This window comes from Neofelis nebulosa, chromosome 9, assembly GCF_028018385.1.
Source record: "Neofelis nebulosa isolate mNeoNeb1 chromosome 9, mNeoNeb1.pri, whole genome shotgun sequence".
NCBI classification, from domain to species: Eukaryota; Metazoa; Chordata; class Mammalia; order Carnivora; family Felidae; genus Neofelis; species Neofelis nebulosa.
The window spans coordinates 125906265-125928466 of record NC_080790.1 but is presented as its reverse complement, the minus strand read 5'-3'; the positions used below and the strand labels follow the sequence as shown (position 1 = coordinate 125928466).

The following is a 22202-nucleotide window of genomic DNA, read 5'->3' as shown; positions in this document are numbered from 1 at the left end:
TAACAAATCCCAGAAGCTAAAAAAGACGGTTTGTTGTGGAAGGTGGAGAGGTGGCACAGAATGGGTGGAAAATGGTTGTTAATTAATGCTAATTTCTTCCCTTTTACAACACCTTGACTTGGGGTTCTAACTCGGATGAAATAAGTATGTTTCCTACTTCTAAAGAAAGAATTGAGCCAAAAATAGTGTGATCAGAATAGGTAGCTAGTTCTGGTAGTGAGAGAGATGGCGCCATAGATCAATTCACAGGCAACTGATAAAATTTTTTATTTCACTTTTGAATTTTTACACTTTTCCTGATTATTCCATGTAAGGTGGAAACTAGAACTTTGAAAAGACATACACAAATCTAGTACATCGGTAACCGGGGAGTTTTCTTTTTTTGCTATACTATTTTCACAACCACAGGTGTGCTTGCTCGGCAATAGAACCGTCACAGAAGCAAACGTGAGGCAGAATACTGGTGAGGAAACACAAAGCAAGAAAGAGCTACCAGATATACAGACAGGCTCGTTCCACATTCACTACTGCATTTTCAAGCGCCAAGTATTAACTGCACATTTTTGTTCAGCTAGAAGGGGCGGGGGGCGGGGGGGGGCAGGGATTTTTTTTGGGTTTTTTTGTTTTTTCCTTTTTTTTTTTTCTTTTGGTTTGTTTTAAATCAGTGCATGAATGTTTCTTTTCTCATTTCAGCAGATGGACAAACAGGTGGACACTACGGCTACGTGGAATGTTCAAGGGAGAGGGGGGAACTGTGAGACTGGTAGGCCTGGCTATTCTGGACTCTCCCCACTGCGGCGTTCATGCAACTTCCCTGCATCATAGGGTCTTGTTCAAACAGGTCTGTGAACTTGGCTGGAGGAGGCACACTTGGGAGATCTGGTGACAGGTACTAACAAGCATTATCAGGGCTGGCTGCAATACAGGGAGAAATCATGGATGTTTAAAAATACTTTTTTCATTCAGGTTTCCGTATGACTGAAGAGCAACAAGCGTGCTGAGAACCGGAGGAAGCCAGAGCTGTGTGCTGGGAGCTCTTCTCAGAAACTCTTTGAAGCGCCGCCTGCTGACCAAAGTGCTCAACAACTCTGCTCACTCCCTGCAGGCCCCCATCCCTGCCCAGATGGGATTACATACGATGATGAATGGAAGACAACGGCAGAATTCAAAAAGAAAACGGTGTCAGGAAGCAGGACAGAAACTTAAAGAGGGAAAAGAATACCGAAGTCAACAGTCAAAAGGGACAGTGGGAAGAATGTTTCGATTTCAAAATTTAGAAGCCGGGAGCTAGGAAGCACCTGAAGATTGAGTACTTCTCAAGTGAGAGGCAGTCTCTGCAGAACATTACTCTTAAAGGTATCACCCAGGAAACAGAGGCGGCCTTTTTGATAGGCTACACACACGGCTTTTTGCTCCTCTAGCTCCCGGTTATAAGGAAAACAGATTCCACCACGGGAGCATAAGACAAATCAGTATGACGGCTGTAGGAAGGGGGTGTTAGCCACACGTCACACAACACGTGTTCCAGGAGCACTGGACCTTTTCACGGGGTCAAAACCCAATTATCTGCCACAAAGAGTTTCCGTTTCAGGCTTCGAGTTTACTCAGAGGAAGACACTGTGGACGTCTGCGGTCACGAACTTTTGACTGGCAACAGCCCGGACTGGCCAAGCGCCTGTAATCCCCAAAACACAGGCAGAACTACTGTGAGTTGCTGTCACAATTGAATGTCACAGGACAGGTGTCTCACTCCGCGCCCCAGCGTCACAATATAATCTCTATAACTTTCTGTACAACTTTACAATGGAACTGTAGTTCAGGGACTAGTTGGATATCAGATTAAACTTTCCAAAAAGTTACACATAATTCAGGTCTATTTTTTTCTACCAGTAAGAGGTCTGCTAAGTTACAAAACCCCATAATCACAGTGTTCAGTTAAAAAAAAAAAAAAAAAAAAATTCAACACACAGTAATCCTGTCAATGTTAATCAAAATAAAAACTTCAGAATGCCGTGGCATTTATGTGACCAATCGGAGTTTTAGATACAAACGCCAGCTGTTTATCCCATGGACCATTTTGCTAGGCTGAGGCTGTGAAAAATTAAAAGTCGACGTACGACTCCTTTTTTTTTTTTCTTTTTATCGCACAAAAGGGATATATGTGGAGGGTACAGAGTGACATTGAACAGATCACGAAGCACAACAGACATTAGTTCTCTCCCTCCCCAGCATCTCCTTCATCTCCCTGGTTTTCCGACGTCCACAGCTGAAAAGAGAAAAACAGAGCTCGGATCAAAATAGGGCTACTCAAATTTACTCAGCGAGATAGGCCCAGTCTGTGTCAGCTTATCTTCCATCTTCACTGCTTAAAATTCTTCCTGTATTACTGAAGACAGGGAGACTGCAGAGGTCAAAACTTCAGCAGTCATTTCTAACCAATTTAACAATTTTAATACTTTTAACTGTACTTACAGGGTACAGTTCCCCTTGAGTCTTGGGCAATAGTGAGTAGGAACAAGATTATACACCCTCCAGAAACAGCTGCACAAACCAGCAATACTTACAGTGAGATTGTCCCTAAGCAACTGCATGATCAGGGTGCTGTCTTTGTAAGACTCTTCATTCAGTGTATCCAATTCAGCAATTGCTTCATCAAATGCCTAAAACAAAGAGCCTTTAGCAAAGCTGTCACAGGTTCTCTGGAGCTACTTTAGCCCCATTTTTTTCTGTTAACAACAAGTGAATACAATTTCTTCTCCAGTACCGTACTATGGGGGAACTGAGGCTATTACGACCTTGTTTGTTAGCTGTTTCAGCAAACAGATAATGCATGTTCATAAAGCACCAACGAACAATGACAAAAAAGTCCTAGCTGAGAACTTCACTGTATGTGATAAGATAGCAGGGGTTACTGTCAACCCAGCACAAATTCACGTAACTTTTTAACTGCCAAAGATATTTCCAGTAACCCTTTTCCTTCTTTCTTTACTAAAACTCCAAAGGTCTGGATACAGGGAATAAAGTGAGAACAGAAGTTCACACCACTAAATCTGATTCAATTAAGTGCCAGACCTTAGAGAATTCATTTCATACAACTTTTCCAGATTAAAAAATTCTTAAACAACAGTGTGCATGTTCAAAGACTAAAAAATATGTAGAAAAGGCAGCTGAGTTACCAACAGAAGATAGGAGGTAACCCAGCACACAAAGAAAACCTGGTCTGATTTCTTTCTTTGGTTTACATAGTAGTAACTTCAAATCTTGGTATGAGAAATAGAATACCTAACAGCGGCCTACAGAGCCCAGAGCTTGACAAGAAAAAACACACTACCTTCCTCCTGAATTTTCTTAAATTCAGTAATAAAAACAAATTCTTAAAAAACAAGCACAAAACCAAAACCAACCAACCAACCAAACACACACACACACACACAAACACTGTTTTCCTGTGATCAGAAAGCACAGAAGGTCATTCTCACCGTTTTCGCCAGGCTGCAAGCCTTTTCAGGAGAGTTTAGAATCTCATAGTAGAAGACTGAGAAATTCAGTGCCAGGCCAAGTCGAATTGGGTGTGTAGGTTGCATTTCTTTCTTACTAATTTCAAATGCTTCCTGGTAAGCCTGCTGGGAGTTCGACACAGTGGCTATAAGAAAGATAAGAACATTAAAGGGGAGGTTCTTTCCCAGGTGCATCGCACATTGGACCAGCATCTAGTTATTTTACCACACTGGGCGTGGCTGAGGAACCATCAAATGAGGGGTGTCTCCGCCACTTGATTAACAACCACTCGTTAAACGTATACTCTCAGCCAAGTACTACATGACATGCTTTGGGAGAAAATGAAAACAATTAGGACAAAGTCTCCTAAAGCAGTTAAGAAATACAGAGATAACCTTTAACAAGACAGAACACGGGAAACAATACGCTCCAGTGGAAGAATCATGGACTTTGGAGTCAACAGACCCAAACTCGAATTCCAACTCCTATTCACTAGATGTGGGGTTTGGAGCACGTGAAAACTTCCATGAGCCCTGGTTTCCTTATCAGAAAAATGAACAGATTCCCACCGCAATTCCTAGAGTTTTGTAAGGAATAAACGAGATTCTAGAATACTTGGCACGTAGCAGGCACTTAAATAAAAGCACAGCTGTAATTATCACCGTCACGAAACGCGTATGTGATGAAAGAAATGCATCACTATTTACTATAGCGGTTCTAGGCTACCAGATACTTCAAAGTTTCAATAACGAGCCTTTTTTTTTTTAAGAAAAGGATCTCTTTAAATGCACTACTGCGCCACACTTTTCATGCCCTGTTTTCCCCTTAGATACATTCTGATTTGTCACCCCCCATGACCCTGCTAATCACAGGTCAGCACAGTGCTGTGGTCTTCAAAATCTTCAGTACTGTGACAGTAGGGTCTATGAGGAACAAAGCAAAAACGGTTTTAAAATTCTTATGAAGGAAGACTGGCTCCACTACTGGTCAAATTTCTTAGGAGAAAAAAAAGTTACTTACTTTGTTTATTGTCTCCAGATGCCACCTCAGAAAGATATCTAAAATAATCTCCTTTCATTTTCAAGTAGAACACCTTACTTTCTGGTTGCGTAGCATTGGGAATAAGATATTTGTCCAACAGCTCCTAAAAAATGATTCACATTCTGTTAAGAATCTGGAAATATTAGTTAGAAGATGTTATAACTATGTTTGAGGTTCAAAACACATACTACCACTTCTAATATTTTTGAAGATTTAAAAAAACATAATTTCCATCCAAAGCTTTTAAGTGGTTTTTAGCCCAGGTCATAACAGCAGATGCCTGTGTCCTTCTGTTAAAAATCACTCTGACCATCCACAAGGGGTTGATTAAAGTCTAGCCACACAATGGAATGCTACGTAAGGCCTTAAAAATGACGATGCAGAACCACACTGATAACATGGTACGGTTCTCAAAACAAGTCAGTGGAAAAAAAAAAAGAAAAAAGGATTATAAATACCACATGAATCCTATTTGAATATTAAAATATGTATGTGCACACGCAAATATGGAAGGGAAAACTCTTGAGGGATATTTATCAAGATGTTAATAATGGTTCTCTATGTGACAGGATTAGAAATGATTTTTACTCTCTTATTTATTATACTCTTCTGCCTGGCTCCCCCCACCCCTTTTAAAAACAATAAACTTGTATTACTTCTGTAATTAAAAAAAAAAAAAAAATCTTTACCTTTTGGGAGGAAAAAGGCGGTAATAGAGCAAAACTGCCAAAAACTAAGTTGAAAATCAATCGGACCTGGGTAGAAATCCCTCCTCTGCCACTTACTACCTGTGACCCTGTATTTAAGCACCTGTGCCTTAGTTTTCCCGGCTATACAATGGGGAAGCATAATAGCCATCTTCTAGGATAATTATGAGGATAAATGAGCCAGTGTATATGAAGCGCTTAACACGTTGCCTGGCACGTAGTAAGCACTCAAAAAGTAGCTAATACTATTATTAATAATAAATTCCTTTAAACATTTATGCTTACAACAAAAGCAGTTCTGAAGGAGTCCAAGCTTCGTATACAGAGCAATATTTTCGAAGAGTTGTTTTAGAATGTGGCATCCTGAAAAACTGGTTAAGAGGCAGTAAGTACCATGCTTTTCTTCACATTCTTTCAGATGCTCTTAAAAGCTGGTCTACATTTCAGGAATTATGGAACTTTCTTGCCCTTGGAATGCATGCCATACTTCATCTGAATACCAGATGTACCTAACATTCAGGAATTAGTGCACCATTAACAAACCCCCAAATTACGAACAGGCAACAAATTTAGCCATGACACTCTTACACCATGAGTCTCGTAAGAAGGGCAGCTCAATGCAAAAGCTTAGTTGTAAGGGAATTTAGTCAATCAGAGTGAGAAGCTGCAAGGGGCAGTCGTCATTTTAACACTCTCTGCAGACAGACAGGGTGTGACTCCTTATGGGTTAGGGAGGAGGAGTACTGCCTGATGGCTGACAAGCTCTGTACTGGTTTTCAAAAGAAAGGTGTCATGGGCAGTAATTCGGAGAGGCAGCCAGCAGGGGAGGAGGTAGATCCACAAGTGTGAATTCCTTTTCCCTTCAAAGCAGCCCTCACCGTTCATTTTTACCTGATTTCACCTGGAAGAAAAAGAAAGTTCCCAGTGGGCTCAGGATGTGAGGGAAAGGCAATATGATCATGACTTGCTCTAGGATACGCACCCCTCCCATCCAACCCCAGACTGTGGTCAGAGTGAAATAGTTCAGAATCAATCACTTGACCAAGGCTTATCTAAAACCCAGGAGAGGACAATCCCCAACCACATCTGATCTGGCTTCGGAACGCAGGCCAAACTGACGGGCGCGGCTAACTTTCAGGCCTTTACACCGTGCAGACGCCACTGGGAGAGGGTGAAAGGGAGCTCAGCTTCTTGCTCCCGTCTCCCCTGCTGGAGAGGCATCACCACTCAGCCTGACATACAGAACAGCCTATCTGTGGCTGCACCTACCTGACATCCTGCCTATCTGGACTCGGTTTCTAAAGAAAAGATGGAGGGATGCTGACTCAGTGTTCCTGTTTATCCCAGGTCTTTCTGAGGGGAGGGGAAAACACCCCATTTGTGATGAGCGACCTCTGATCAAATAAGAGGTGAGAGAAATCACATCATACGCTCACGAATTAGTTGCAACTGGTTTGCAGCTTTCCAGTACATTCCAACACCTTTCTCTCAGAAGTCGTTTGAGAGTTTGTATTTGCACATTAAATCGATACTGTCTGGAAATCACTATCTGAAACAGAAGCACTGGCCTCTTACCAGAACGTCATTGCAGATGTCCTGCAGTTCGGCCTCTATCTTCTCCCGGTACTCTTTGCCCATCTGCTGCTTCTTCTCGTTCCTCTCTGTCTTCTGCTCGATGCTGGAGATGACGCGCCAGGAAGAGCGGCGGGCGCCCACCACGTTCTTGTAGGCCACGGAGAGCAGGTTTCTCTCCTCGTTGGAGAGTTCGTGCCCCTGCTCCGTGACCGCCTTCATGGCCGCAGCCATATCGTCGTAGCGCTCGGCCTGCTCAGCAAGTTTGGCTTTCTGTACCAGCTCACTCTTATCCATGGTCGTTCCCTAGAACAGGAGCAAGAGAGAGAAAAGAGAGGAATCAAGTGTCAGGTTTCAGGGCCCAGGAAATGCAATGTAAATCTTCTTCCGTGTGGGGAGAATCATACCTAGATACGAAACGTGTGCTTCCAAAAGCCCTCGGCAATGCTGAACATGAGCACTTACAGGGTTAAGAACTTTGCTAAGCTTTCTAGGTTTCTTTTTTTTTTTTTCTTTTCTTTTTTATAACCAAGAGTAGATATGTTCACAACAATCCCTTCCCCCTTTTTGAGGTGAAGAAATGGAGGTTCGGAGAAGGCTCCGGGCAACCCTGCTGAGAGACCCCTGGAGACTCATCTCTGTCCCCACGTGTCCTGTCTGCCTTCCCAGCACATGGAGGCTGCTGTACCAACTATTTCTTTAGAGGCTTATGCTAAACACACATCCTTAACTTCTTTCCAGAACTGTCTGGTTTTGACCAGTATGACTTTTTTTCCCATAGTATAGAGAAAAACACCTTACGTGTGATGAAGTGTGATGATTGCTTCCATTAATTTTAAAGCAAAGCTAGAGCTTTAAATGTTACATTTGGTAGTGCCCATCAAGAGCTGGCACCTAAAAATAGGAGCCATTGTTACCGGATCTTCTGCACTTTGCTAACTTTGTTATAAGGACACACTGTAGACAAGAGCATAAACCAAAGGCAGGCAGATTCAGCTCTCTCCAGCACGGCCTCTGCTACTTACAAGTGGAATATGACCTTGGTCACATCACTTAACCTCTGAGAGCTTCAATTTCCTTACTGGAAAGTAAGAAGAACATTACCTACTCTCCAGGGCGCTGCTGTGAGGAACAAAAGACCTGATCTATGTGAAGGTGCTTTGAGAAGTTTAGAGCATTACAAACAAGCATCAGGCACTAATTTTGTATATGGCATAGGTTGTAAGAGGAATGCATTCAAGATGCACGGCAACAGAACTTCAAACCATAACTGAGTTCATTTAAAAAAAATTTTTGAGGGGCGCCTGGGTGGCTCAGTCGGGTAAGTAAGTGTCTGACTTTGGCCTAGGTCATGATCACGCTGTTTCCAAATTCATGCCCCGCATCAGGCTCTGTGCTGACAGCTCAGAGCCTGGAGCCTGCTTCAGATTTTGTGTCTCCCTCTCTCTCTGCCCTTTTCCCGTTCGGCGTGCGCGCTCTCTCTCTAAAGTAAACGAACATTAAAAAAAATTTAGGGGCGCCTGGGTGGCGCAGTCGGTTAAGCGTCCGACTTCAGCCAGGTCACGATCTCGCGGTCCGTGAGTTCGAGCCCCGCGTCAGGCTCTGGGCTGATGGCTCGGAGCCTGGAGCCTGTTTCGGATTCTGTGTCTCCCTCTCTCTCTGCCCCTCCCCCGTTCATGCTCTGTCTCTCTCTGTCCCAAAAATAAATAGAAAACATTGAAAAAAAAAATTTTTTTTAAAAAAAATTTAAAAAAAATTTGGAACAGTCACTTTCACTGACCTCAGCTTATCACACCTTTTAGACACGCATCAGTGAATACGCCTCAAATTATTCACCTCACCTTAGTCAATTCCTCAATAATCACTATTTACAGAGAATGCAGTTTGGGGATAATATGTAGCTAAAAAATTTTGTTAAACAAAACGAACCAAAAGTTTGTTTTACGTACTGTTAGTTTAAGTTTTGATATGTCCCTCTGTGCCACGGTGCACAAATATACTATTATCTTAGGTACAAAAAGGGAAAATACTACTTTAAATAATAGTAGGAATATCAGTATCTGTTTAAAGTTTACTTATTTTGAGAGCGCATGGGGGAGGGGCAGAGAGAGAGAGAGAGAGAGAGAGAGAGAGAGAGAGAGAGAGGAGAGAGAGAATCCCAAACAGGCTCCACAAACTGAGATCATGACCTGAGCCAATATCAAGAGTCAGACGCCCAACCAACTGAGCCACCCAGGCACTCTGGAGTTATCAGTATTTTTAAAACAAATTCTTTCAGGGGTGACTGGCTGGCTCAGTCAGACTCTTTCTTGATCTTGGGGTTATGAGTTCGAGCCCCATGCTGGGTGTAGAGATTACTTAAAAATAAAATCTTTAAAAGATAAAACAGAAAACCCAAATTCTTTCATTACTATATACACAGCATCACAATTTAAGACTCTGAAAATGACTAATAATTTTAAAATAGCAAAGGAAGTACAACCTCTCCTCACAACATGGTTTTGCCTCAAGCATTTCTGCATTTTTATTTATTTATTTATTATTATTTTTTTTAACGTTTATTTATTTTTGAGACAGAGAGAGACAGAGCATGAACGGGGGAGGGTCAGAGAGAGGGAGACACAGAATCTGAAACAGGCTCCAGGCTCTGAGCTGTCAGCACAGAGCCCAACGCGTATTTCTGCATTTTTAAGCAAGAAATTCTACAGACAGGGCCCTATCACATGAAAATGTGTTATTAGATGGAGCATAAGATACGCCCCAAACCTAGACTATTCCGACAGATTTGGTTCTCTAAGTTCAGAACTACTATTTTCCTTCCCACTGCCTATGATCTAAGACATACTCAGAGCCTCGTCCTACATAAGGCTTGCTAATTCTAAGCTCACACTCAGTGAAGCAAGTCTCACCTGATCTGCCCGACATCTTCACCCACGTCACTAGAGGGAGACTGTAACAGAGATAATAACCCTCATGAAACATTCCATTTGCTCTCCTACATTTTCCAGCAGTCCCCAGGGGCACAGCGTTCATTCTAATCAAACAGCGGCAATGATGCTATTTCCAGGTGACAACTGAAAGCCTGTGTGTCATCGGAGAGGCTCTCTTCTTACACAGCAGCCACCTAGAAGGCCGTGTGCTCTAGACGCTGTGCAGTGCCGGAAGCCCGAGTCCCTGAGTGACTGTCGTGCAGGGACTCCTACAGGCTGGCCCTGGACTGGAAGTATGGTCACTGGGTGAATTCACGGAGATGCTGGTGCTGTTGGCTGCCACAACGCAGCCTAGTCTACTCTGATCAAAGTCCATCAAAAGGACGCCATCCTTCGTGTTCAAATTACACACTCACTCACTATGTCTAATTTTCTTGACCACAAAGTCTTTCAGACTCTCAGACAGCAAATAATCCTATCTTCGCTGCTCCTCAAAGTGAGAAACATTCTGAGAGAAGCTAACTTTCAATAACTTCAGAAATGTTCCAGTTTGCGGATGAATTCAAAGTTAGGGATCACCCAGGGGCCCACTCTGAAGTTCATCGAACAGCACTGTGCAACTCCACCAGGAAAGATTCCAATTAATAAAGAACTGGCCCAAAGCCAATTCAGAGCCAAGCCATCACATGCGGGATTATAAAAGAGTAGTAGAGAAACACAAAGGATCAACACTGCCCCAAAGATGCCACGAAACTCTTTGGCCTTGCCAGCCCCCCACTTAAGCTCCCCTCCCAAACAGTGAAAGTTGAATCCTACCTCTCTGAAGAATCCTGACTGCTCCCTGGGAGCTCCCAAAGGTACATGCCCTATTTCTCAAAATCAAATATGGGCTGTTTCGGGGCCAAGTATTTCAAGCTTCTTCAGAAGTTGCAAGAGCTTCTTGGACATTGAGAGCCATCACGATATGTTAAGACTGAATACATGTCTTCAAAAATGTACCCATCTGTTTAAAAAACTTTAATTTCATACACACACAGGCACACGACAACTACAACAAACAAAATCCACAGCCAAGTGTCCTGATGCCTACTGCTTACATAACTTTTGACTTATATAACACGGATTTTGAAGCAGCTAGACCAATTTCAACAGGAAATGGGTTACACAACACCCAGCAGTTTGGAGGAAGGCAGGAGACGAGAGAGATCTGGAACAGTTCCTAGTTCTGCATCTGCAATAAGCCTCCCTTCCAGTCTCCCCAGACCCACGGCCTTTAGTCTCCTGTTACCTTCAGCCCTCTTGGTGTCTTAAAGCAGACACCCATTCTTAAAACTCTGACTGAGTCACTTCCTGCTCAAAATTCTTTAAAGTTCCCTCCCGCCAATAGTAGTCGGATTCACTCCCGTCATTGAAGATTTTCCAGCCTATCTTTCCAGCCTTTTGCCAAAACATGCCCTCCACACAATTTGTGCTTCTGCCAAAATGGTTTTCCTGGGAGTCTGCTTTTCGGTCTCCATGTCTTTGCTCACGAAGCCACTCCCTCTGCCTGGAATGTCCTTTCCCATCTACTGAGCATACAGAATTCTTCAGAGAGTGGCCCGAGTGCCATCCCCCCAGGAAGTCTTTCTGAAACCACCAAGCTGGAGATGTCATTCCACCATGGTTGATAGCCACCGGCCACATGTAGCTATGTCACATGTGGAAACCATGGTATTTTGGATATATGGAGTTAAGTTTTTTAAAAAACTATTAAAATAGGCGCACCTGGGTGGCTCAGTCAGTTAAGTGCTGGACTCTTGATTTCAGCTCAGGTCATGATACCAGGGTCACGGGATCAAGTCCCGACTCAGGTTCCGCGCTGGGCGTGGTGCCGGCTTAAGAGTCTCTGTCTCCCTCTGCCCCCCTCCTCTGCTTGCACTCTTTCTCCAACGAACAAAAAAAAAATTAAAAATAACAAAAAAATAAAACATTATTGAAGTAAATCTCACATGCTTTTTGCCTTTTTAATGTAGCCACCAAAAAATGTTTAACACGTGAGGACTGTATTCTATTTCTACTGGAGAGAGCTGCTCCAAGCTGAAAATATTCTCAACAAAGCATTTCATCTATCTCTCTCTTCACGACTTATCACATTTCTTCAGTACTAAAATGATATGTATTTATCTCTAAGTCCCTCACCACACCATAAACTCTTTAGGGCATTATCTCCCACAGCACCTTGCATCCGATCCGCATCAACTGGCATCTGCTACATGAACAGATCCCCAAATGAAGGAATAATAAAACTGCAAACGTGGCAGTTTTCCCTCCGCTCAGATAATTCAAAACACCAAGTACCTATTCTTCACAAGCACATTAAATCCTCATAATGTGTGTACCTCATTCCTTGTACGCCTGCACCCTCCTTCAAAATTACTCTGCCAAAGGCATGCATGGCACAGGGAATATCGTTAGTGGTACTGTAACAGCGTTGGACGGTGACCGGTGGCAGCTACGCTCGGGTGAGCACAGCATTAACGTGTAGACTTGTCGAGTCACTATCTTGTTCACCTGAAACTAGTGTACCACGGCCAGTCAACTGTACTTCAACAGAAAAAGAGAAAAAAACCAAAGTAACTCTTAGTCCCGCCCCCACCCTCACTCAGTCACCCTCAACGACTCTTCTGGCAGCTCCACCAAGTCTAAACTCTGCCCAGCCTTCGAAGTCCTTTGTCGATGTGGCTCTTCCGTACCGGTCCGGCTTTCTCACTGGCCACTCTCCAACACGGATCTTCCTCTCCGGCTGGAGAAGACCCTCGAATACCCTACACGTGTCAGGCTCAAACACCCCTGAAAGGGCTTTTTTAGTTCCTCGGTCTAGAATGCTCTCCTCTGTACTTCCTGCCTATGCAAACCCTATCCATCCACCTGGCTAGAAAGCCTTCCGTGGCTACCCCAGCCACTGCTGATGGACCAGCCTATGAATCCAAATGTACCTGTAGCCTATGACACAGTCCAGGGCCTACATTCCATATGTTTTCTGGTACACACGATGAGCAGGGTCCCTTCGCCAACAGGAAAGCTCCCCGTTGGTTTCTCACTTAATGCCTAACGCTGTGCCAAGCACAAAACTAATGCTCGAATAAGTATCTGTCAACTTTTCTCAACAAATCAGTACCGGGAGAGCAGAAAGAGCAGGGTAGCTGTATGTGGTTATGGCAGAAAGGCAACAGGACCAGGTGTAAGAGCAGGATGTGCTACTACAAAGCCCCGTGAGCTTGTTCGATCTCAGCCTTCCAATCTGTGCACTGGAGACATGACATCTAGCTCACAAGAGGTGCTATGATGAGGTGGTGCAGGGAATTAAGGGAAATCTTTTTCTGAAAAGAAATGCATAGTGTGAAACCAATGGAAGCACTATTATTCCTCTAACAGTACCTACACATCCCTGTGTCGGCCCACAGATGTGAGCTCGGCTTTTTATTTATTTACTTAACATTCAACCCAGGAGAAGGAAAGCAAGTCTAGATTCTTCTTGTATAGGAGGTGAGTATGTTACAATGTTAACATTCCTAGATAAGACTCCAGCCTTCAACAGCCTCAAAGTGGACACACATGTTAACCATAACACCTTCGCTCATTAGTTCCTAATTGAATTTTCTTGAATTGAATGCCAAGAAGTGACGGTTTATAATCAGGACCTACTTTTCTTCTGAGACTCTCAACCAATGTCCTACCAAGAGAAACATCAGCAAGAGGTCCTTTATTTGCCTCCCCGAAACCTTAAAAGGCTATGGTCTCACCATCCAGCCTGGCACTGACCGCTCAAAGACGCCAGAGCAAACCTGTTAGAGGCCGCAATACATCAAACCAGGCAGAGTACCAGCAGACTTCCTTGTGCTGGGCACCAATCAGGAATGCCGACACGGAGATGCCTCAGAACGGTTCTCAAGCACAGCCATATGATGATGATGGGTGTCTATCTCTGCTAAGCCACTGGATGAGGTCCTGTAAACACTTTAGAGGACTGGGAAGCATTTGCCGATTAAATCAGCAATGCTTAGTAGTGAAAAACTGGAAACAAGCTAAATCTCCAAGAGCAGAGCGGTTAAGAAGATGGATAGTTGGTACGAGACTACAGGCCTGTTAAAAGAAGGGAATTAATGTCACTTATCTATTAAAGAGATACATATAATCGGAAGAGGAAGAAAAAGAGGCACAAAAGTATTTCATTTTTGTAAAATACCGCTAAGTGATATTATGAAGAATAATTCTGAGGGTGTGCATGAAATAACAGGATTTCCTTCAAATACATGAAACATCAAATCTGACAGTAAATGCTGAAATGAAAGTATCTACGAACAAACCCCGGCCCTCTATCTCAAAATTCTTTGCCTAGAGGATTTCTTTTAGCCAGGTTCAGAATACTGAGAGGCCATTTCGCAGTAGCGTGAAGCAGATATCCAAGCACAGGAAGGAAAATAATAAAAATAAAAATGACTACCCAGTGCTAATCCATATTAAAAAAAGAAAAGCAGCCTTGCAAAGGAAGAAAAGAACTGAAAATGACCTTGTGAAACGTGGCCTTCAGCTATATCTAACTTTCAGTTATGTTTTGTCTTCAAGGAAAAGGACATGCTCACTTCTAAAATACTGAGCTTTGGGGCACCTGGGTGGCAAAGTCGGTTGAGCGTCCGACTGTGGCTCAGATTATGACCTCGCAGTCCGTGAGTTCGAGCCCCGCGTCGCGCTCTGTGCTGACAGCTCAGAGCCTGGAGCCTGTTTCAGATTCTATGTCTCCCTCTCTCTCTCTGCCCCTCCCCTGCTCATGCTCTGGGTGTGTGTCTCTCTCTCTCTGTCAAAAATAAATAAACATTAAAAAAATTTTCTTTTTAAATAATAAAATACTGAGCTTTAACGGAGCTTAATAATTTGCTAGAAAAGTTAAAATAAGGATGCCATGGTCTATCATGTGTCTAATTATGAAACACACGGGAATGGAATCTGTTTCTAGGAAAGCCCCACATACAACAAATCTGGGCTTCAAAAAGAGAAATTTGGCGACGTTTAAAGTAACTTCTCTGAGCCTCAGTTTCCTCAAATGTTAAAAGGGGACATTAGTTGCTATCAAATAAGATGATGTGCAAAAAAAGGGCTAGTAGGTGCCCGGTAGGAGTAAAGGAAAGAAAGTAGACACATTCTTACCCTTAAGCTACTTCACAAAAACGTAGTGCATATAATTCAGTGTGTTGAAATCACTGCAAGTGAAAAAACTCTTTTTGAGTATGAACTCTTTTCTTGGAACTCACTGACAGGAGCACCTTAAAAATCTAGACTCCCAAGTTTCCACGGGGTAGGAAGGGATCGTAAATTCTGACTAGCGTTCAGCCGCACCATTCCGGACACAGCATCCACAGCACCATAAGGCCAAAGGTACAGTTCTGGAGTCACTCCGCTGAAGGAAAAACAGATGCCAAGCTACAAGCAGGAAGGAGTGAGAAAGTCAATGGGACCTGGTGGTCAGGGGGTGCTACCCAGAAAAAGTGAAGTACTCCTAGCTCTTAAAGAAAACTACTCGCTGAAAAACACCCACTCTAAACATGTCTGTGTGCCATTCAACACACAAAATTCAGAGTCATGTCACCAACTTAATTCCGTCCGAACATTTGCAGGCTCTCTGTCAGAAAATGAAACAGCATGTCCGAAATACAAAATCATTAGCGCTGATGTCCAGCAAACACAGAATTGTGGAGGAAAACTTCTATTTCAAAATCTCTTCCCTCTTCTGCATCAGTTGTTGAGTATTGTTGTTAATTACGTCCAATTAGCCAAAACTAAAACAATGGAGGTATTAAGTGATACCCAAGGTCACACAATGTGAACCCAGCAGACAGGACAACAAATTGATATCTTGGCTTTAAAGGATCAATCCCAAAAGACAATATGCTGATTCTGATCCATAAACGCAGCTCAACTGGTCAATCTTGTAAATAGGGTTCAAAAGCTTTGAGCCCACCTACATAATGGAGTGACTCAGCCCAACTACCAGTACCACACCCCAACTCTATAGGTTACCTGACCTCTGTGAGTCTGTTTTCTCATGCATAAAACAGGCAAATCTACACAATATGGTTTTTGTAAGAAGTAAACCAGTTCATGATGCAAAATACTTAACAGTCTCTACACACTGTGAACACTCAAATAGCAGCCACACAAAAGTGGTCAGCCAGGGAAGGGACACTTAACTACAGACCTCATTTTTGTTTTTAATGTTTATTAGAGAGAGAAAGAGAGACAGGGTGCGTGCACATGCAGGGGAGGGGCAGAGACAGAATCCGAAGCAGGCTCTAGGCTCTGAGCTGTCAGCACAGAGCCTAACTAGGGGCTCAAAGTCAGGAGCTGTGAGATCATGACCTGAGAGGAAGTCAAAGTCAGAGGCTCAACTGACTGAGCAACCCAGGTGCCCCCACACCTCATTTCTTTTAAATCCAAATGGATTTATTTAAAGACTTTTAAAAGAAAGACACATGTTAATTTACCTATGCTTATTTCTAAAGTAGCACTTAGCATAGTTTACCCTAAATGTCTTTGTTGACTCCCACACTGGACTGTGAGTTTAAGGCAGGAATCCAGACTTTATCTCTGGGCACCCAACTTGTGGCATTATGCCTGCCATGCTGAGTAGGATTGTTTCATCACTTGATGCACCCCCCCTTTTTTTTTTTTTTTGAAGTTTATTTATTTACTTTGAGAGAGAGAGAGAGAGAGACAGAGAGAGAAAACACAAGTATGAGTGGGGAAAGGGCAGAGAGAGAGGGAGAGAGGGAATCCCAAGCAGGCTCTGTGCTGTCAGCATGTAGCCTGACACCAGGCTCAATCACACGACTTCGAGATCATGACCGGAGCCAAAATCAAGAGTGGGCCACTTGACCGAGTGAGCCACCTAGGCGCCACTCGATGCACTTTTTTTTTTTTTAATTTTTTTTTAACGTTTTATTTATTTTTGAGACAGAGACAGAGCATGAACGGGGGAGGGGCAGAGAGAGAGGGAGACACAGAATCGGAAGCAGGCTCCAGGCTCTGAGCCATCAGCCCAGAGCCCGATGCGGGGCTCGAACTCACGGACCGCAAGATCGTGACCCGAGCTGAAGTCGGCCACTTAACCGACTGAGCCACCCAGGTGCCCCATCGATGCACTTTTTTAAAAGAAGTGCAGAAGGCTGTTATTTCCTATGTGGACAGAGATAAGTAGACCACATCTGACCTATAAAATACAGACTATATTTACATTCTGCCTTAGTCTACTTTTTGAGTAGAGCCACCTTAGCTCCAATCAGAAGACAACACTATACTTTTTGACTAATGTTTCTCAGCTACTAATTTTTGAATTATTTTTTAATGTTTATTTATTTTTGAGAGAGAGAGAGAGAGAGAGAGAGAGAGAGGGAGGGAAGGAAGGAGGGAGGGAGGGAGGGAGGGCGAGGGAGAGGGACAAAGGATGAGTCGGGGAGGAACAGAGAGGGAGACACAGAATCCAAAGCAGGCTCCAGGCTCTGAGCTGTCAGCACAGAGCCCGACACGGGGCTCAAACCCACGAACTGCGAGATCATGACCTGAGCTGAAATCAGACACTTAATGGACTGAGCCATCCAGGCACCCCCCAATTTTTATATTTATAGATTCAAACTGAGTTTCAACAAGCCCTTAGAATATTTTCTGTCCATCTCCTCTTTTCAAAAGTCCATGCCAGTTGATTGTTGATTTAATAAATAACAAAAATACCCATCATTTATGGTTTACCTAAACGTGTACAGCACTAGGCCTTTATTATCAACTCATTTAATCCTAAGTATTCTATGAGGTAGGTGCCATTGTCCCCTTTCACAGATGCCAGGAGTAACCTGCCCACGGTCACACAGGTATTAGCTGCCACATGGTCTTTCCTCTATGTGGCACTACCTCCTAATGCTCCACTAGGATTCCCAATGCTTACTTAAGGAAAAGATAAAATGGACAACTTTTCAAAAAACATACAAAGTTATTACAGTGAGATTTCAGAATTGACCTTACGTTAATTCATCTAGCTTTAAAAATCAAAATAAAATTAAGGAGTTAAAAATAGCATATGCCAAAAACTCAAGAGACTGTCAAATAAGCTTTGAGGTCTGTGGGCAAATAGAACAATGGCCAGGATTCATATCTACTTTATTGTTACCTCTGTCCCGGTCAAGGCCATTCAGAAATAACTTTTACTGTTGGGTCTCTCAGGTTAAACAATGAAATAAAACTAACAGGAAAAAAACTTACATAAGAGAGAACTGGCCAGATTATTTAAAAGAAAAAAAAAAAAAAGGTTGTCTCACTAACTTACTGTTGGGAATGACTTGTTCTCTTGAGGTCATCAATCAATCTCATCTCATTATAAGTACATATTAGAAACACAACTATGCCTGTATTAGAAGATCTTTTAGCCCAGAAAGCAGTAAGCTTTTTTACTTGGCTTTTAGCACACATATCCCAAAATAGAAAGTACTTTAGTCTCTTTTTCCTCCCTAAGTATTCCCCTTAGAAAAATTCCCTTAGAATCCAGCTCCAACTGTAAAGTTTCTCCCTCATGACACACAGATGACTACCAGAACCAGATTCCTGTAGAGACCAAGATGGTTGTAATGCTCAGAAGGTGCTTTGAAAAAGCAAATTTCTCGCCCCCTTGCTAGCGTGAACGGCCACCTCTCCTACAAAAATGCAGGAACCAAGGGGTGTAAAGTCCCTTTACAAGTAAATCTTAGTTAATTCTGGGGTATCCTTATTTAAAGGACAGCTGCCTAATGTGATGCCACTGAAACAATAGGTAGCCTAACAGGAAGTTATAATTTTCTCTCTACTTACATAGATTTATTTTCTCATCTCTTCCTCCCCAACAAAATAGGGAAAGTATCAAAATCTACAAAAAAAAGTAGTATGATAAACCAAAATCAGTGATGACAGTCCTGACCACATCCCATTAGGTAAAGAACCTAGGATTAGATAAATCAGTGTGCCACAAAGTAACTGATGAATCCTTTTCCTAATATGAAGCAAATGCTAGAAACACTGGGGTCTTCACAAGCTTGCTTCCTGATGCTCACCAGCAGTATCATCCCTACAGGTCAGAATGAATACGGTCCCTCCAACGTATTACATGACATTTATCCTCAAAAATAGCTAAAATTCCTGCCCAAACACATTTACTGTAATAGGATATGTGGAAAGAAACATTACGAACTAAATGGTGTTCACACAAAACACGTTCTACCATTAGCAGACACCTATTATTAGAGCCAAAGTGCCTGGGTTTGATTTCTGGCTGCAGCGCTTACTTACCTTGTGCTGTGTATGGGTCTAAGTATATACACCCCTGGGGAAATTATCTAACTTTTCTATGCCTCAAATTCCTTATGTGTAAAATGGGGCTAATTGTACTTACCTATCGTTAGTTGTTATGAAGACTTGGTTAGTATGTGTAAGGTGCTTAGAACAAAGCTTGCCACACAGTAGGCAGTGTAAGTGATTACTATTATTATAGACTAATTACCTGATGCTACCTCATCAGCTGATGAATAAATTACAAATGGACGGGTTTTTTTTTAAGTTTATTTGAGAGAGAGCTCACGTGCGAGCAAGCAGGGGAGGGGCAGAGAGAGAGGGAAAGAGAACCTTAGGCAGGCTCCAGGCTGTCAGAGCAGAGCATGAATCAGGGCTCAAACTCACGAACTGGGAGATTGTGACCTGAGTCAAAATCAAGAGTCAGACGCTTAACCAACTGAGCCATCCAAGTGCCCCACAAATGGATGGATTCTTGTGTCTATGCTATGTAGCATTTATGCTTTGTCTAGTCTCTATATATGTATATTCACAGATATAGTCAACTAACATTTATTAAACACCTACTATACCCCATATGCTTATTTTAATTATTGAGTTTGTCACAACACAACAAAGACTATATTACCATTCGTATTGTACAGATGCAAATAGGCTCAGAAAGACTGGAGATGCTATACACAAAATAAAGTTCTACAATAATATATCGATTTTTGAAAAGCAACAGGTATATAAAGCAGGGATGGGTCTCAAGAGAATGCAGCTGAAGAAAAGAGAAAGCTATTAATAGTGGACTCTGTGATTTAAAAAAAAAAACAAAAAAAAAAAAAACCCAAAAGCTTACATTTAACAGTTTACAGTTTGTAAAAAAGGCCTCAGGACAACTCTGGAGATAGAGAAGCTAAGAACCAGAGATTAAGTAACATGCTAAAGATCCCACAGCTAGAAAATGCCATAGGCAAGACCTGAACCAAATTTATCTGACTCCAAGTCCAGTGCTCTTTGTTTCTATATCCACAGCCAATTGGGCTAAAGTCACTTTTTGCAGTGGCTCAAGTCTCTGGAGACTGTGCCTCCGGAACTAGCATCATGGGAATTTGCTCCGCCTGGTTTTATGGAGGCTGCCTTCCTGATCTATAGAGCTCCAATTCTAAAATGGCTTCAACATAACACAAGCACTGCATGATGGGAAATGTACAGAAGATTATAGGGTAGGAGCCATACTCCAGGAGCTGACAGTCCAGAAACATTTGCTCCTGATGAATGAGGATATTCAATCTAAAAACTAGGTGTGTGGTCTAGTCCAAATTACCTCATTTCCCATAAAGACTTCATCTTTCATCTGTAAGATGGGTGAATGGTTTCTTATCTCACTGAAGAGAGTCTAGGAAAATAATTCAGTAGATGCTACGAATTATTAGCATTCCATTTGGAAGACCACAACTAAAATTCTAAGTAGGGTTCAGTAAAAACTGACACGTTTTACTCTCACCATTCTGTATGCTGCTAGGGAAAAAGATCCAAGAAAAATGAGGGTTCAGACAACTGAGATATTCCTGAGAAATGGGGTACGTTGGGAGCAGTCAAGAAAATCACTAATAATCAAGCACCATTTATACATATAAATTTCCAAAGAGAAAATGCAAAAAGCTGAGTAGCTGTGTGTCCAGTTCTATAAACTGCCTATGTGTGTGGTTTCATTTGAACAATTGAGACACAGTGAGAAATTCAGACAATTTTCATGTTCTTGAAAGTGCTTCATCTTTCTGCTTTGGATCCTGTGGCCGCCTGATTTTGTATGTTCATAACATCATCTTGCCAAATTCCGTCTCCCACACAGGACAAGTAAAATCAGAGTCTGATGCTACCTAGCCTTACCAAAGAAAAAGGGAGTGAAGCCAAGGACAAGAGACATGCATTTTTACAGAAACGCTGGCAAATTACCAATACTGCCACCTTTGAAAACCCCATTACATGCAGTTCTCCATTTGCAACAAAGATGTACTCAATCCTCTAAAGATAAGGGGCCCAAATCAATCCCACCCCTTCCCCATCACCAGGGAGGGCACCAGGCAAATTTCAGCCCCAAAAACGTGCTAACACACAGTATGGGTAAATGTTGGGTGAGGACACAAAAGACTTTGGCATTAAATGACGGTAAATACCGTGGGAAAACACTCCCGATTTTCCCGGGCATCAGGCCTGACTCAGTAACCGGTTCCAACAAATGCATTTTCTTGGTTCAAACCTCAACCCTGTGCTTCTCAGGGAATCTCGGGTTCTGCTAGGCTCCCAAGCCAGCGAACGATGAAGAAATGGCTTTACTGCAAAGTGGGAGGGGGTTTCCCCTTTGCTCTCTCCCAAGGTTAAACCCCTTACCCATCCAGGGGAGTCAATACAGGCCCTGGGCCTCGAAAACTCGCCCGTATTGGGTTAAATTTTAATTTTTGGAAACCAGAAAGCAAGGAACAGGGTTAATAGGGCTTAAAGGGTCGGTTTTCGCCAAGGAGCAGGGAGGGGTCGCGCAGGGATCGAAGCTGGGGAGGGGGGGAATGGAGGGTCGGGGGTCCGCGGGTCGACGTCCCTCCGGGTCCCGTTCGGAGCCGCACCCCGCCCGCAGGGCAGGGCCGCAGGCGGCGAGGGCTGCCCAGGCCTTTCCGAGAGCGATGGGGCTCGGCCCCGGAAACAGGGAGGGGCCGCGGCCAGGCCGGGCCTGCGCCGCAGGCGGCCTCGCGGGGCCGGGGAAGCCGCGCGCCAACACCTCCCGGGGTCCACCCGCGGGTTCGCCCGCGTCGCCACGGCAGCCGGCGCCTGGGAAAAGCTTCGCGCTTGGGCCCCCAGGGGCCCCGGGCGGACTCCGCACCGCACTCACCGGGGGAGGACAACAGGGAGCAAAGGTGATTGCGGGCGAAGCTCCGAGCGCGGGTCACCGCTTCCTTCCCAAGCCCACTCCTCAGGCAGCAGCGGCGGCGGCTGCAAAGGCGGCGGCGGCGGCGGCGGCAGCAGCTACCCCGGCTCCGGAATCGGCGGCGGCGGTGGCGGCAGCTCCACTTCCGCTCCGGTCACCACTTCCGCTCCGGCCCGAGCCCCGCCCCGCCCCTGCGCCGGCTCC

At 43.6% G+C, this 22202-nt stretch overlaps 1 protein-coding gene across 2 annotated transcripts; it reads right to left on the bottom strand.

Moving 5' to 3' along the window:
• Positions 1-251: 251 nt before the first annotated feature.
• YWHAB (tyrosine 3-monooxygenase/tryptophan 5-monooxygenase activation protein beta) lies at positions 252-22153 on the bottom strand. 2 transcript variants are annotated; one of them, XM_058685741.1, is made up of 6 exons: positions 21963-22153; positions 6822-7124; positions 4519-4642; positions 3480-3643; positions 2565-2660; positions 252-2266 (listed from the first exon to the last, which is right to left on the bottom strand). In XM_058685741.1, the coding sequence occupies exons 2-6, from the start codon at positions 7113-7115 to the stop codon at positions 2210-2212; spliced, it is 735 nt and encodes a 244-aa protein (XP_058541724.1). In that variant the 5' UTR covers positions 7116-7124; positions 21963-22153; the 3' UTR covers positions 252-2209. The 2 variants fall into 2 exon arrangements, with proteins under 2 accessions (XP_058541724.1, XP_058541725.1); XM_058685742.1 differs by lacking the exon at positions 21963-22153 and adding an exon at positions 10565-10787.
• Between the last annotated feature and the right edge of the window lie 49 nt (positions 22154-22202).

Excerpts from the sequence above, each read along its gene's own strand:
- YWHAB (XM_058685741.1), bottom strand. The coding sequence starts at position 7,115 with ATGGATAAGAGTGAGCTGGTACAGAAAGCCAAACTTGCTGAGCAGGCC. Across the intron at positions 3,644-4,518 it reads ATCTGGAGACAATAAACAAA|CCACTGTGTCGAACTCCCAG; the intron begins GTAAGTAACTTT and ends TCTTTCTTATAG. Across the intron at positions 2,267-2,564 it reads TGCTTAGGGACAATCTCACT|CTGTGGACGTCGGAAAACCA; the intron begins GTAAGTATTGCT and ends TTCTCTTTTCAG.